The sequence below is a fragment of the Corticium candelabrum genome, chromosome 1 (assembly GCF_963422355.1).
Source record: "Corticium candelabrum chromosome 1, ooCorCand1.1, whole genome shotgun sequence".
Taxonomy (NCBI): Eukaryota; Metazoa; Porifera; class Homoscleromorpha; order Homosclerophorida; family Plakinidae; genus Corticium; species Corticium candelabrum.
The window spans coordinates 12,360,701-12,375,656 of record NC_085085.1 but is presented as its reverse complement, the minus strand read 5'-3'; the positions used below and the strand labels follow the sequence as shown (position 1 = coordinate 12,375,656).

Sequence of the window (14,956 nt, the reverse complement as noted above, 5' to 3'; positions counted from 1 at the left end):
AACAAAAAACGACGACACGTGTTACCTCGACATGCTACGATGTACGATTATGCTTTCGGTTGCCTTGCGATTGTTGACCGGGCAGTCGCTTCTTCCCCACCTCGTGTAGATGCTACTCGTTCGCGTCGTGTCGGGTGAGCAGACAGAGCAACTCACTTCTCTGTATTGCTGATATCCGCCTTCTTGGTCCTGGCATTGAATGCTGCCGCATCGTACTTCGGTCGGATACCATTGACCAAACGAAGACGACGAGTAACCGAGCGATTCGGGGTTTTCGTCGACGCACATCCAGTCGTGCTTGTTGTGCGAGTGATAGGCAGCAAACAGAAGGCCGGCGTATTCTCGGTGAAAGCCAGACGGACAAGTGGTGTTACCGGGCTGCATGTAGTTGGACATCTTCTTTGGTGCAAAACAGACGGCGCAAGGCACTCTGTGGTTATGCACGGAATAGAAGCGAGGAATACCGTAACCGGACGTGTAGTATCGAGCACCACCCAGAAACGCACCGTTCTGGTTTTGATCATTCGAATCGCCGTACACCGGATTCAAAGTTAGACACAGACTGTTAGCTCCACTGCCCGAGTTCGAATGGCGCGGCCCCGCTGCTTGACCGGAGTAAACTATCTGGGTGCCGACGGGACACGTGGTACGACCCCAGCGTGTGTACACCGAACCGGAATCCGTACCCGACGGAGTGCACACCGCACACGGCAGCTCTCGATCTTGCGTGAACGAGTCGCCGCAGTTCAACACGCCACACTCCGTTTCGGTGGGATACCACCTGACAAACACTACAGTCAACGACAACAACCGCAACACCCCGTGGAGAGAAATAGGAATAGAGACTCACCGTCCGTTGTTGTTGTTTCGATACACCGGCACTCTCTCCGCTTCTTTATCGACGCAAACGTACTCGCCTCTGTAGTGGCTGTACCAATTAGCCATGAGATAACCTTGATATTCGGTAACCCAGCCTGAAGGACAAACGAGAGTCCCCGGCACTTGTAACACCGGTCCTTGATTGACCTCGCACACAACACAAGGTACGGGATAATTGGCGAGCTGTGAAAAATTTCTCAGACCGTAGCTGTTCGTTTCATACTCTTGTCCGTACAAGTAACCAGTAGATGCAGACTTGTCGTAGTGAACTAGTCCGAATTCTGGCCTCTCGGGGATACACAGTCGATTGAAGCCACTGCCCGAATGGCCATCATTTGAGCTGAAAATTAAGAACGTTACCATTAGTAATAAACCTATATCAGGTTTCTTCAAGGGCCTAACCTGGCTGCATAACCCGAATACAACTTTGTTGAATTTCCTGGGCATTGAGTTCTTCCCCATCTGACGTAGGAAGTCGGGCAATCGTTGCTCGTTCCACTCTGACCTGGTTTAAACGGCGGAGCAGGGCACGGTACTACGTTGCACTGGCGTACCTGTTCGAGCTCCGGAGAGCATTCTCTGCCTCCATACTTGGCCTCAACGAGAATCGATCTATTACGCATCTGGTTGCCTTCGTTTCCGCAAGTGTGAGAGCAAGCGCTCCAAGACGACCAATAGCCGACCTAGAGGACAAAACCGTTTTCAAGCCGCGCACATGCACGAGCAGCAAGAAATAACGAGTGCGATACCTCACAGTTGATCGGTCGCGTGTCGTTTATGCCTACAAAGCTACATTGTGCACACTGCAGTTCTCTGTTCTGAGTAAAGGGCGGGCACGGCAGGGTACCACACTCTACCTCAACGGGGTACAGCATACCTTGGTTGTCATTTGAAGTGCCACGACCGTTATTGTATCCCTACAAGCCAAAGTGTTACACAAAGATGTACACCAGCAATCTTCTACAATGACACAACACACAAACCTCGGGCTGGTCGTCGACACAAATGTGTTCTCCAGTTGACGAGTGGCTGTAATAGTGACCGAAGGCGTAACCGACGTAGTCAGCGTTATAGCCACGAGGACAAGTTTGAGAACCAAAATGGGTAAACGTAGACGCTGTACGTTGAGCATCACACACCACACACGGCACCTAAACATTCAACACCAAACATCAACAATCTCGACATAAATCTACCACGTGATCACACCTCCATCTGATAAACGCGTTTGTAAGCAGAGCTGGTGAGAGCATTACTGCTAGTCTCGTATTCGTATCCATACAGTAGTCCTCCGTTTTGGTTGAGACCGCTGTAATCTATGTAAGATGCAGTCTTTGGCATGCACAATGCAGACGTCCCGCTGCCAGAGTAACTATGGTGTGAACCAGCAGCAAATCCGTTGTATACCTCCTTAGAACCAATGGGACAAATAGTACGTCCCCATCGTGTAAACAACGAACTCTCCTTTCCGACAGCAGGCGCACACAACGTACAAGTCAACTCGTGATTGGACAAATATTCGTTTATTGCGCTGCCGCACTTGATGCTTCCACACTCGATTTCTGTTGGGTATATTCCCGCCTGAAGGGAGCCATAATTACCGTTTGATTCGGGTGCCTCGTCGACGCACAGCCAGTCCTCTTTCTTATGTGTGTAGTAAGCAGAGAATAAGTAGCCAGTGTACTGCTCGAACCATCCTGTAGGACACGAGATTGCAGCTGGTATCATGAGTGTGCTATAGACATGGGCTGCAAAGCAGACTGCACAAGGCACTCGATGTGCATGAACAATTTTGAAAGTGTTGAGACCATAGCCCGACGTATGGTACGTGACCCCGTACAGATAAGCGCCACCGTTGTCTCCATCGTTATAGTTGAGATAGTCTGCTTTGTCGCCGTCGTACAAGCATAAGGTGTTGGCACCACCTCCGCTGTGAGAATAGTGGGACGAAACCGATTGTCCAAAATGAATAAGATTAGACCCAGAAGGGCACGACTTTCTTCCCCAGCGAGTGTACACGCTGCCGCTGCGGGTTAGTGGAGAACAAACGACACATGTCAACTCGCGATCTTGTACGTAGGACGGACACTTCAGGGAGCCACACTCGGACTCGGTCAAGTACAAATAGCCTTGATTCGATCCGCGACGTCTGTCTGGTCTCCACGTCGCTTGGTCGTCGACACAGATAAACTGCGCTTTCTGGTGGTTGTACCTCGTCGACATGATGTAACCTTGATACTCCTCTCTCCATCCCGACGGGCAAGACGTCGTTCCTGTCAGTAGAACAAAAAAACCAAATTCACACGAATGATACAGCCATCAACGCCGACATTGATCTACTCATACCGTAGAGCGTCATGACGTCTCCTCTCTCAGCCTCACACATCGCACACGGAATGGCATATCTCGAGATCGACGACAGATTACCGATGTAACCATAATTTTCATAGTTGAGTCCGTACAGTAGACTTCCTTCTTGGTTCTGGTCGTTGTGAATGGTGCCCGTATCCGGTAGATTCGGCAAGCACATGTAATTGAAGCCGCTCCCACTGTGACCACTCGATTTGCTATCAATACCCAACGTTAACACGCAAAACACACAAAAATAACATATAAGGGTGCATTACCCAGCAGAATATCCAGTAAAAAGAACTTTGGAAGGACGATTGCACGTGTATCTTCCCCAATGGATGTACGTCGAGTTTGAATGAATGACGTCAGGACACGCGAAAGTATTACACACCTGCTGCTCTTCCAACGGGGGACAGGCCCTTCCTCCGTTCAAAGGACGGACTGTAATCGTACGAGAACGATTACGAGTGCCACCTCCACACGCTACGGTACAGTTGGTATACTCGGACCAGTTGCCCACCTCGCAGTCTACCGGTTGAGCATCATCACTCAGTTTGGTATTGCTACACTGTGCGCAAGCGAGTTCACGGTCTTGCACCCACGGCGGACACGAAAACTGAGTACAAGCTTCAAACTCGGCCGGTACCAGTTCCGCCTGATTCTGGCTTCCCGTTCCCAATCCGTTCTCATAGTATTCGGGATCGACGTCGACGCACACAAACTCGTTCTTGTACCAGCGATAATAGTAAGTAGAGAAAATATAGCCTGTGTAGTCGGTCGTGAACCCGGTAGGACACGTGGTATTGGCCCACAGCGTGAAAGTCGAAACCGCTCGGTTGTTCTCACAAACAGCACACGGAACCTACGGAGACATTCAGAAATCTGTTATTCTGCCACTCAACAGTGAGTTTGCGTCGCGCGACGTCATATCAAATGACAAACTCGTGAGACATATACAGTACCTCTCGCTGATTGACGGCTTGGTAGTTACCATACAATCCCCACGGGTTGTACTCGTATCCGTACAGCTGGGCGCCGTATTGGTTACCGCTGTTGTACTCGCCGTAGTTAGCCAATTTTGCCATACAAAGAGCGTTGGCTCCTACAAAACATCAATCAATTCAAACGAAGACGGGAGCACGAGTGTAGCCTCACCGGATCCACTGTGTGTGTGATAGGAACTTGCTGCGAATCCTGAGTAAACGAGACGATCCTTCGCAGAGCAACCTCGTCTTCCCCAGCGAGTGTAGGTAACACCCTTGCGTTTAGTATCGGGTGTGCATACAGCGCAGGTAATCTCATAATCATGTCGGTAACCACCGGGTCCGTTGTTGCATCTACGCAATAATATTGTGTACATGAAATCTAGCGGACGGTCAACATTTTCGACCTTACCGAATGCTACCACACTCGATCTCCGCAGGGTAGATGTAGCAGTTGCGGGTGGCTCTTTCTAGTGATTGCGCTCCCTTGTCGACACACATGAAATTGGTCTTCCTGTGTGAATAGTAAGATCCGAAGAGATATCCGGAGTACTGCAACTCCCAACCGACCGGACAGTCGTCTCTGCCCGGCTGCATGATATTCGATTCGCGATTGGGCGTAAAGCAAACGGCGCACGGCACGGCGTAGTTGTCGCGCTGTTTCAACGACTGGATACCGTACGAGCCGGTGACGTAACGTAGTCCGCGCAGCCGCGCTCCAGTCTGAACGCCCGACTTCACGTACGGGAAATTAGGAGAATCAGTCAAACAGAGGGAATTAGCACCGCTACCGTAGTAGTTAGAGTCGGCATTCGCAGCTCGACCGGCGTACACCAATTGAGCAGACGACGGACAGTCGCTTCTGCCCCATCGAACGTACGTTGAACCCGACGACGGCCCGTCTGGTGAACAAACGACGCAAGAAACTTCGTTCCCATTCGGATATTTGCTGCACGGCAGGTTACCGCACTGGTACTCTGTTGGATAAAGTCTGCAGCAATACAAGAGGAACGACATACCGAGTTAAAGTGTGTTAGATATCAACGCGTGGAGCAATCACCGACCGTCCCCAGTTCTTGTTCGTCGTGCCGGTACCTTTGACAGGACTCTTATCGACGCATAAATACTCGCCCGCCTGTTGGCTGTAGTAGTTCGCCATCACGTAGCCTTCGTATTCAGCCTTGAAGCCGGTAGGACACGTATTATTGCCTAGAAGCACGGCAGACTAACAAATACACCCTGCCGACGACAATACAGACATGGGCATGATTATGGAGCCACCCTGAGCATATGATTTAGATAAAAAATTATTGGACTTTCTCACACACTGCAAGTACATGCATCTACAGTAACAGCTGCACTTTTTAGTAAATCAAAACATGTCATAATGGTGAGGTAATGGCTCTGATTGTGCCATCCACATGTCTGAGATTGGGGGTGATCATGTGTGACCTACATGACTCCTTCTTGCTGTCGGTTCAATCAATTTGAAAGTTAATAATGAAAATCGTTTTTCAAAAAGATTCTAAACAATAAAATGTTTATGTCAGAGGAGACTATACGTTTCAGTTACTTGCATATTGTGAGTATGCTCTTGTGACGTCACAACATAAACGGTTTGGACATGCTAATGTATGGTGGCGGTGGTTAGTCTGGTCATTCTCTAATCGTTTGTTGCTATGGGTTGTCAAAGCGTCAAAACACAATATAAATACCCAAATAGCATGATGTGATGTAGAATCACCGGGTCAGCAGGTATATTCATAAATCTGCAATATTCTGTTGATTTCCACGCCTCAGCTGAAATGGGGGTGGCTCCATAATTATGCCCATGTCTGTACTGTACATTCATAAATTCATACCAGGAAGCATGAAAGTAGATCCTAATTGAGCCTCGCATACGGCGCACGGTACGTTCCAGTTTCTCACGCTATCCCACGGACTCGAGCTCCACGACGACGTTTCGTACTCGACACCGTAGACGAGGGCGCCGTCGGAGCTGCTGTCTCGATGAACGCCGGCTCCGAATCCCGGCGAGAGAGGAAAGCAAAGACGATTGTAACCACTGCCGGACTGATCATTGTGCGACCTGCAATGCATGACGGTAACGTAACATTCGGATAATATTCGTTAGACTAAAGGCCGCCTCACAGATGTCAATGACCAAACGTAGCGTAACGTAACAAACAGGCGCGTTAAACAGCGTAACGTAACGTAACGTAACGTAGATAGTAATTTATGGAATACGTTCGTTCAATGTCCTTATCAAGCTTTGCGTACCCTGACCTTTGGTCGCGTCACTCTCTTGCATGTCTGGGTAAGCTCGCCCATTGGTTAAAGAAATCACGTGCTGAATTGCTCAAACCCTTTTAGTCAAACGTTCCGCTCCGTTACGTCGAAATAGAACACCATCCTATTTCAACGTAACGTAACGTATCCTAACGTAACGTAGCGTATCCTAACGCAGTGTATCCTTACGTTACGTAGCGTATCCTAACGTAGCGTAGCGTATCCTAACGTAGCGTAGCGTAGCGTATCTTAACGTAGCGTAGCGTATCCTAACGGAACGTCACCTGGTTCAGTCGACGCTCGCAAGGTTAGGTTACGTTGAGTTACGACACGATACGTCACGTTGCGTTGGTCCAACGTATACGATAGGGTATGTGAAGCAGCCTTTAGACTAAATCTAACCCTGCCGTAAGTCCCTCGAACAAAAATCTTGCTCCACTGGGACAATCCTTGCGACCCCAACGCACGTAAACGGCCGACTGCCGACAGGTCGAGTTGTCACCGTCACAAACACCACACGCGTCCAACACCTTGGTTCCGCCGACAGTACCAGCACAGTCCATTCCAGCTATAAAATAGACACAAACGTCTGACCGTTAAATCCAATCATTCACAACGCGTTTGTTACCTTGAAATCGCACGCACGTCTTCTGAGAATTCAAAACCGTGCCTTTGGGACATTCGTCGCTCGAGAGGCAAGTGCCATTGAACCGAGCGCGCACGCATTTTCCTACACAAGCGTTCGATTCCGGACCACTGCAGCCTTCGGCGCAAAAACGATGACAAGAGCGACACTCGTTATCCGCGCTAGAGTAAGTCAATATCGGACATTCGTCGACGCAGTCTGTACCGTATCGGTACTTCTTGCAAGTCGGCTGCTCCAAGCTGCACTGTACGCAAGGCAATTCCCGATCGTGTTCATACGGGGGACACGGCGTGGCGCCGCATTCGATTTCCACCGGATAGAGTTGCGCGTGACCGTAGGACGACGACGAACCGTAGACATACGTTTCGGGAGCAGTATCCACACATATGTATTCGCCTTTCCAGTGAGACGACGTGTAGTAATGGGCGAACGTATAGCCCGAGTAATCAGCACGGTAGCCTTCGGGACATTTCGTCTTCCCGAACATGGTCATCGTTGCCGACGCTTTGCGATTCTCACAAACAGCGCACGGAACCTGCACGGCAGACGCACGAGTGAGTGGATGTTGGCAAACGTGCACACGCGTCGCAGCTTACCTCGTGATTGTGTACGGACCGATACTGGCCTTGTAGTCCGTAGCCGCTCGTTTTGTATTCGTAGCCGTACAGACGAGCGCCGTCTTGATTTTGGTCGTTGTGCTCGGCGTACGTAGCGGTCTGGGTCATGCAGAGTACGTTCGCACCGCTTCCAGAGTGACTGTAATGTGATCCAGCAGCAAAACCGCTGTACACCTACGCAGGACACCAACACTACAGTACACACACATGTACGCACATGCACTCACACAGTGACACACACACACACACACACACACACACACACACACACACACACGCACGCACGCACACACGCACACACACACACACACACACACACAGTATGCATCATTATAGATGCAAGTACCAGTGATGCGTCGTTTGGACAGGCACGTCTTCCCCAGCGAGTATAAACTGCACCCTGACGTTTCGTTCTGGGGCTGCAGACGGCACAAGTCAACTCTCTATCTTGAATATATCCTCCAGTTTGACGCTGACATCGTATACTTCCGCATTCGACTTCTGTTGGGTACCAACGTGCCTGGTTACTGCGAGGGAAACCGAGACTTTCGGGCTCTCTGTCTATGCATACCCAGTTGGCCGAGTAAGATCCGTAGTAAGCAGCAAATAAGAAGCCCGAATATTCCATACGCCAGTCACCGTTCTTATCACCAGGACAAGCATTTTGACCGGATATCACAACGTGCGAGTCTCGATCAGTCGTGAAGCAGACCGAACAAGGTATGAGATGTCGATGAACACTCTGTATTGCCGAACTAGCAATGCCATAACCACTTGTCTCATATTGCGCTCCATACAGACGACCGCCACTGTTAGATTGATCGTTATACTCGCCATAGCGGATCTCCTTCCCCTTAACGAGACAGAGAGGATTCGCACCACTTCCCGACTCACTGTGGTGAGCTCCAGCAGACTGACCAGAATACAAGGTCTCGACGTCACCATAAGTGTCATTAGAAGTACAAGTGGTTCTACCCCACTGAACATAGACACCACCCGTTTTGCTTTCAGGTGAACACACGACGCAAGTGATTTCTCTGTACTGCACGTATGTCAACGGACAAGGCAAATTACCACAGTAGTACTCGGTCATGTACCAATCAAGTTGATGGTGATTTGATTTGGCAATCGTGCTCCTTTCTGGAGTTTGGTCTACACAGACGAACTCTCCTCTATAGTGACTATAGTAGTTCGACATGATGTAACCAGAGTACTCGGCTTGCCACCCACTTGGACACTGGTTTGTACCTTCACATTCACACACGTCAACAGGTTCGTGATCCAAGCAACTTTCAGATTAATTAAGCACAGCGAGATGAGTATCATTACCTGGAATCATAGTAACAGCACCCCGCCTCGCTTCACAGACTGCGCATGCTATCGCACCATTGTCGACACCTCTCATTGCTGCTACGCCCGAGTTACCAGTTTCATAAGTAGAGCCGTACACGAATCCGCCATTTTGGTTGGAGTCTGAGTGCTGATCTCCTGTATCTGGATACGATGGCAAACACAAACGATTGTAGCCACTTCCATAATGACTGTGATGTTCACTAACAAATATAAATCTAGCATCAAAATCCACACACAATTTAGACAAGAAATGCTTTACCTTGCTGCAAATCCCCAGAACAGTCTTCGAGTCCCATTAGGACAATATTCACTTCCCCAGTGCACATAAACGGCATTCTGATTACAAGTTGTTCCATCGCCTCCACACACACCACAAGCGTCAAGAGATTTGTTCCCACCTTTAACTCCTTCACAGTCCAGTAAATCTACATAACAAACGCACGCAGTTAAATACAAAAAAAGATAATCACCATACTGACTCATAGCAAATCACCTGATTTAGCAATGCAAACGTTCTCTACAGTCTTCACGGTTTTGTTAGGGCACAGAGCCACACATTCTTTTGTAGCGTTGAGTAGAACATTGGCACATCGAAAGCAATCCTTAGCCAACGGTCCGGTGCAACCATCAAGACACTGGTCATGACAGTCAAAACACTCCTGTTTGTCCACATACGTTAGGAACGGACACTCGCGTACGCACGTGCCGTTATACGTGAAATCTGTGCAAACGCTGACTGCAGTTGTGCACTGAGAGCAAGTCGACTCACGATACTGTGTATATGGAGGGCACGGGAGAGCACCGCATCGTGTCTCAACGGGGTACAGCAAGCCTTGTGAGTATGAACTTGTCGAGCTCTGGCCGTAAACTAGAAGAAGAAGACACAAGGACACACCTAGAGTCAGACATACGAGTGAGACTTCATTGACATCTGCATACTTTCCGGTTTTTCGTCAATACAGACAAACTGAGACTTCTGATGACTATAGTAGTCGGAAAACATGTAGCCACGGTACGTTGCGTTAAAGCCTATGGGGCAGTCCCGCATTCCAAATAAAGTGAAAGTGGTAGAAGGTCTAACCGTTTCACAGACAGCACATGGTATCTAACACAAACAAAGCTTCAGAAACTCCAAGCATTTACGTTGTTCCCGCTTAAAAAGACAGGCAGGCAGATAGCAGCAAGAGATAAAGACAACACAATCGAATACTAAATTAATGTAATGGATACAAATGGAAAGTATAAAGAGTAAAACTCATTGCAAAGAAAACAAAAAGTGAGCACGCAAATACATACACTTGGCGCCTAGGAACCCAAACAAGATATAAAACGTCAACGTACGCATTAAACTTGTTAAATTTCTTGGACATTTCCGTTTCGCTCAATTATTAATTAGCTGGATGCCCGTTCTGTATGGGCTGTAAGAGGATTTACTGCGTACACATGAAAATGAACCAACAGAAGGACGGCTGGACGGACGGATGTACAGACAACCAAACAGACAGACAGACAGACAGACAGATAGACAAACCGACAGAGAGACCAGACAGACAGCCTTGCACTAGACATTTCATTTTAATTATAGCCTTCTAATTTTATTGCAGAAATGTGCATTAGTTTGATCTAAGAAATATATGATCATGACAGACAGACAGACAGACAGACAGACAGACAGACACACACACACACACACACACACACTGACAAACACCTAGATAGTACATAAGTTTAGTAATCATATACAACTGCGGTTCAAGTTCTCTATCAATAAGCATAATAATATTTGCGCAATGTGTTGTTCACTATAAACTATGCATAATGAAGATTATCATCAGGAAGACTCCAAAATGTTTGTTGCCTTCGATCAACAGCATTCATTGAACTCCGATGCAGCATTATTGAACAGACACACAGACACACAGACACACACACACACACACACACACACACACACACACACACACACACACACACCACATCACTGCGCACATCTAATATAAGCCACCAGACCTGTCGGTTGTGAACATTTTGAAATTCACTATTGCGAAGTCCATAACCACGTGTCCGATATTCATATCCATACAGCAGAGCACCACTTTGAGACTGCGTTTCGTGTTCACCATAAACTGCCTGTGCTTGCATACACAACAAATTGGCACCACTGCCAGAGTAACTGTAGTAAGAGCCACCCATGAATCCACTATAAACTGTTCTAGTTCCATTTGGACAAGAGTTACTTCCCCAGTGAGTAAACACTGAGCTTCTTCGAGATGTACTTGGACTACAAAGAGCACAAGACAATTCCCAATCTTGATAATATGCTCCTTTAATTCCATTCTGACACTTCATACGTCCGCATTCAGTCTCAGTAGGATACCAACGTCCTTGACCAGATGGCGAGTACCCCAAACTTTCTGGATTCTCATCAACACAAACCCAGTTAATCTTGTGATGATTGTAGTAGTTGGCCATCAAATAGCCTTTGTACTCCACAGTCCAGTCAGTAGGGCAATCATTACGACCAGGAATCATCAGATTTGTTTCTGCAGTTGACTTGAGACAAACTGAGCAGGGAGCTCGATGCTGGTGCAATGAGTAGAAAGATCTCAGCCCATAACCATTAGTATAATATTGAATACCATAGATACGAGCTCCTTGCTGCTGGTTGTCATTATGCTGAAGGTAAGTAGGATTGCCATAGAGACACAAGTTATTAGCTCCACTGCCGCTCTCACTCGTATGAGTTGATGCTGCACGACCTGAATAGACCAACTCAGTATCATTCGGACACGACGTGCGACCCCAACGAGTATAGACAGTTCCACTGACATTCAATGAAGGAGAGCAAACTACACACGACAACTCCCGATCTTGAGTGTAAGGAGGACAAGGAAGACTACCACAGTATGTCTCGGTTGGATACCACCTACAAACACATACATTCCAATACATACTTCCCTCATACTCTGTATATGAGGGCAAGATGTGACCTAGCTTGATTTGTGTTTGAATTCCCAATTGATGCACTTTCAGGATTTTTATCAACGCACACGTATTCACCTTTTCGATGACTATAATAGTTGGCCATTAGATATCCTTGATACTCTGTCATCCAGCCAGCTGGACAATTAGTTGTTGCTGGAATCATCAGAGTGGCTGCACCCGCTACTTCACAGACAGCACAAGCTATTGGCTGGTTGCTCACTGAGGAAAAATCCGAGACTCCGTAATTCGATGTTTCATATTCTGCTCCATACAGAAATCCTCCATACTGCAGATTGTCATTGTGTATGGTTACAAAATCTGGTGTCAGAGGCATGCACAACCGGTTGTGTCCACTTCCACTGTCACTAGAGCTCGAGCTAAAAGACAAAACACATTTACATCAATTGAGTTAATTACAATTTTAGCAACTAACCTGGCTGCAACACCTGCATACAACAACCTTGTGCCTCTACGACAAGTTGTATTGCCCCAATGTATGTACGTTGTGCAGCCTCCAGAGCAGCCAATGCAATGATCTTCATTACACACTCGAGTTTCAGTGAGAGGAGGGCAGTCAACTCCACCATTTGAAGGTAAAGCAGTCACGCGACGAGTCCTAACCTGCGAGCCTCCACCACATGTCTGCAAACGGCAGAGAAACCATTGTTCCATTAAAGAAACAGTCTACAACAGAATTTCCTACCTTGCTGCAGAGTGACCACGTTGACCATGCACTGACATGGCAATCCACGGGAATTAGATCCAATGTGTCTTCTACAATAACCATCATATACAGTGTATTACAATAGAGTCAACAGTAATAGTGTCTGTCATTTCAATGAGAAAAGATCAGCGATGCAAAACCTAATGTAAACACACTGTACACTCTTAGAGTATCCAGGATCGTAGTTTAGAACATCTGAGATTGCTCGCAGCAACCTTAAGACAACAACACTGCTAAGTAAAATGACTAGGCCATTTTCATGCAAATCGACTAACTGAAATACCATATAAGATGAAATGTTGGCGAGAAATTTATTTTGGCAGATTGGTGGATTTTTCAGCGACCACCAATATAAATCCGTCATTAATTTGGCTACAATGACGTCATCAGGCACGTGGATCAGCTATATGGTGGCAAAGTGGCGGAACATCACACGGATGAGGCCACAAGTAGGTAATCCCTGCTTGCCGTCTGTTGTGCCTATGAATGAAGCCATGAGGCTATGGATGAAGCTGGACTGTCACGTTCACACGGGTCATGTTCTTTGCACTGACACAGCAGTTCTTCATCACTAGGCAGTAGTTGGAGACCAGTAAGTTAAAGAAATGTGAGCTACGGACACAGCTGTCAATCACAAGCTCCTCCATGACCATTTATATCAGTTATCAAACAACAATGTCCGGACGCCAAAATAGAGTCCGCCAATATTCTTAGTCCGTCAATTTCTTAGAAAGCCGTCAATATAAATTCCCACCAATGTTTCATCTTATACGGTACAAGAGAAAACAACCTGATGCCTATAGAAACACCAATCAGCCCCTATGATTTAGTGGTAATCAGATATGATGGCAACACAAACACCCCACACACCCATACCCACACATCACACCCACACACACATACACTCACCCCCACACCCATGATGATCACCCATCTACCACTGCGTTTCGACCATGGATGTACATTGCATGTAAACCTTGCTTACTTGTGCAAACTCCATAGTAACATATGGTTACCTTGTCACCATATGCTCAATGTGTGTACATGGCATGCAGATACCGTATTTACATTTGTCTCCACCCGCTTATATTCATTTTCATGTGCTTACACACCATGTGACTTAAAAATGTAAACTCGTGTAAGATATAGCTTAAACGACAATGTTTTCCCTCACAAATCACACGTAAGCTACTACACGATACATGCAAGCTCATTAGGCAGTGTACCCACCCAAGACCCACCCAGCCAACCACCCAGGGCTCACCCACCCAGGGCTCACCCACCCAGGGCTCACCCACCCAGGGCTCACCCACCCAGGGCCCACCCACCCAGCGCCTGCCCACCCAGCACCTGCCCACCCACTCACCCGCCCACCCACTCACCCACCCACCCAGCACACACACAGACAGACACAGACAGACAGACAGACAGACAGACAGACACACAAGCCAACTACCGTAACCTCTTGCTGCACACTATGTACCCTGAGCCTTATTAACTAACTGTCAAAATTTTATTAGGTGAAATAGTAAGGTTCAAAACTAGAAGTTTGAGGTTTCCTGCTTCGACAACTGTCATAACATTCATATTCACTATATTCATAGTCTACATTCTTGTCTCCTGCCATCACAACTTAGCAACTGGTTTCAAAACCATCGTACACCTGTCCCAAGTGCAGCAAGCTGATCACAATTAAATACAAGCAATGAAACAAATAAACAGGGTGCATACACAAAACTAATCATCACTATACATAGTAAGCATAGCCAGAATCTTACAAGGCATAAATACATTGCTACTCTCACCCACCCCTATCGACAAGACAGACCTGCAGTGACGACTCGAATTCGAACATTCGTCAGATTCTTCTTCAGTCCCATTAGGTTAGTATCCTGCTTGTCTAAATCATCTTCTAGCACATCAATATCCTGAGACACCATTTTGAGGTGACTACTCTGTTGTTGATCCACAATAGTTCTGTTGACAAGACCAGCAGACAGACGAGTGTCTACCTCAGAAATGGATTTCTGACAAAAAATCATAGCATTATCTTACAGAAACGTATCAAGACATGACAAGTCCCAATACTTCAATGTTGACATCACTCAGTTCTAAGTCGTTCACTCGA

General features: G+C 47.3%; 2 protein-coding genes across 2 annotated transcripts; both read right to left on the bottom strand.

Moving 5' to 3' along the window:
* Positions 1 to 21: 21 nt before the first annotated feature.
* Positions 22 to 5,542, bottom strand: LOC134198552 (uncharacterized). Its single transcript, XM_062667969.1, has 12 exons — positions 5,279 to 5,542; positions 4,627 to 5,205; positions 4,387 to 4,568; positions 4,194 to 4,333; positions 3,507 to 4,093; positions 3,226 to 3,446; positions 2,089 to 3,152; positions 1,863 to 2,030; positions 1,629 to 1,796; positions 1,282 to 1,562; positions 851 to 1,219; positions 22 to 781 (listed from the first exon to the last, which is right to left on the bottom strand). Exons 1-12 carry the CDS (start codon positions 5,371 to 5,373, stop codon positions 22 to 24), a joined length of 4,614 nt encoding a protein of 1,537 aa, XP_062523953.1. The 5' UTR covers positions 5,374 to 5,542.
* Positions 5,543 to 10,871: 5,329 nt separating this feature from the next.
* LOC134198542 (uncharacterized) lies at positions 10,872 to 12,556 on the bottom strand. Its single transcript, XM_062667957.1, has 5 exons — positions 12,538 to 12,556; positions 12,459 to 12,481; positions 12,110 to 12,390; positions 11,130 to 12,045; positions 10,872 to 10,880 (listed from the first exon to the last, which is right to left on the bottom strand). Exons 1-5 carry the CDS (start codon positions 12,554 to 12,556, stop codon positions 10,872 to 10,874), a joined length of 1,248 nt encoding a protein of 415 aa, XP_062523941.1.
* Between the last annotated feature and the right edge of the window lie 2,400 nt (positions 12,557 to 14,956).

What these genes read in the sequence shown, in the direction of transcription:
- LOC134198552 (XM_062667969.1), bottom strand. Translation starts at nt 5,373, where the DNA reads ATGGCGAACTACTACAGCCAACAGGCGGGCGAGTATTTATGCGTCGAT. An exon ending in ATCGAGTGTGGTAGCATTCG is followed by an intron (nt 4,569 to 4,626) that starts GTAAGGTCGAAA and finishes ATTATTGCGTAG; the next exon opens with ATGCAACAACGGACCCGGTG. An exon ending in CGCGACCGATCAACTGTGAG is followed by an intron (nt 1,563 to 1,628) that starts GTATCGCACTCG and finishes TTTGTCCTCTAG; the next exon opens with GTCGGCTATTGGTCGTCTTG.
- LOC134198542 (XM_062667957.1), bottom strand. An exon ending in GAGCTCTAGTGACAGTGGAA is followed by an intron (nt 12,391 to 12,458) that starts GTGGACACAACC and finishes GACAATCTGCAG; the next exon opens with TATGGAGGATTTCTGTATGG. An exon ending in TCAAACACAAATCAAGCTAG is followed by an intron (nt 12,046 to 12,109) that starts GTCACATCTTGC and finishes ATGTGTTTGTAG; the next exon opens with GTGGTATCCAACCGAGACAT.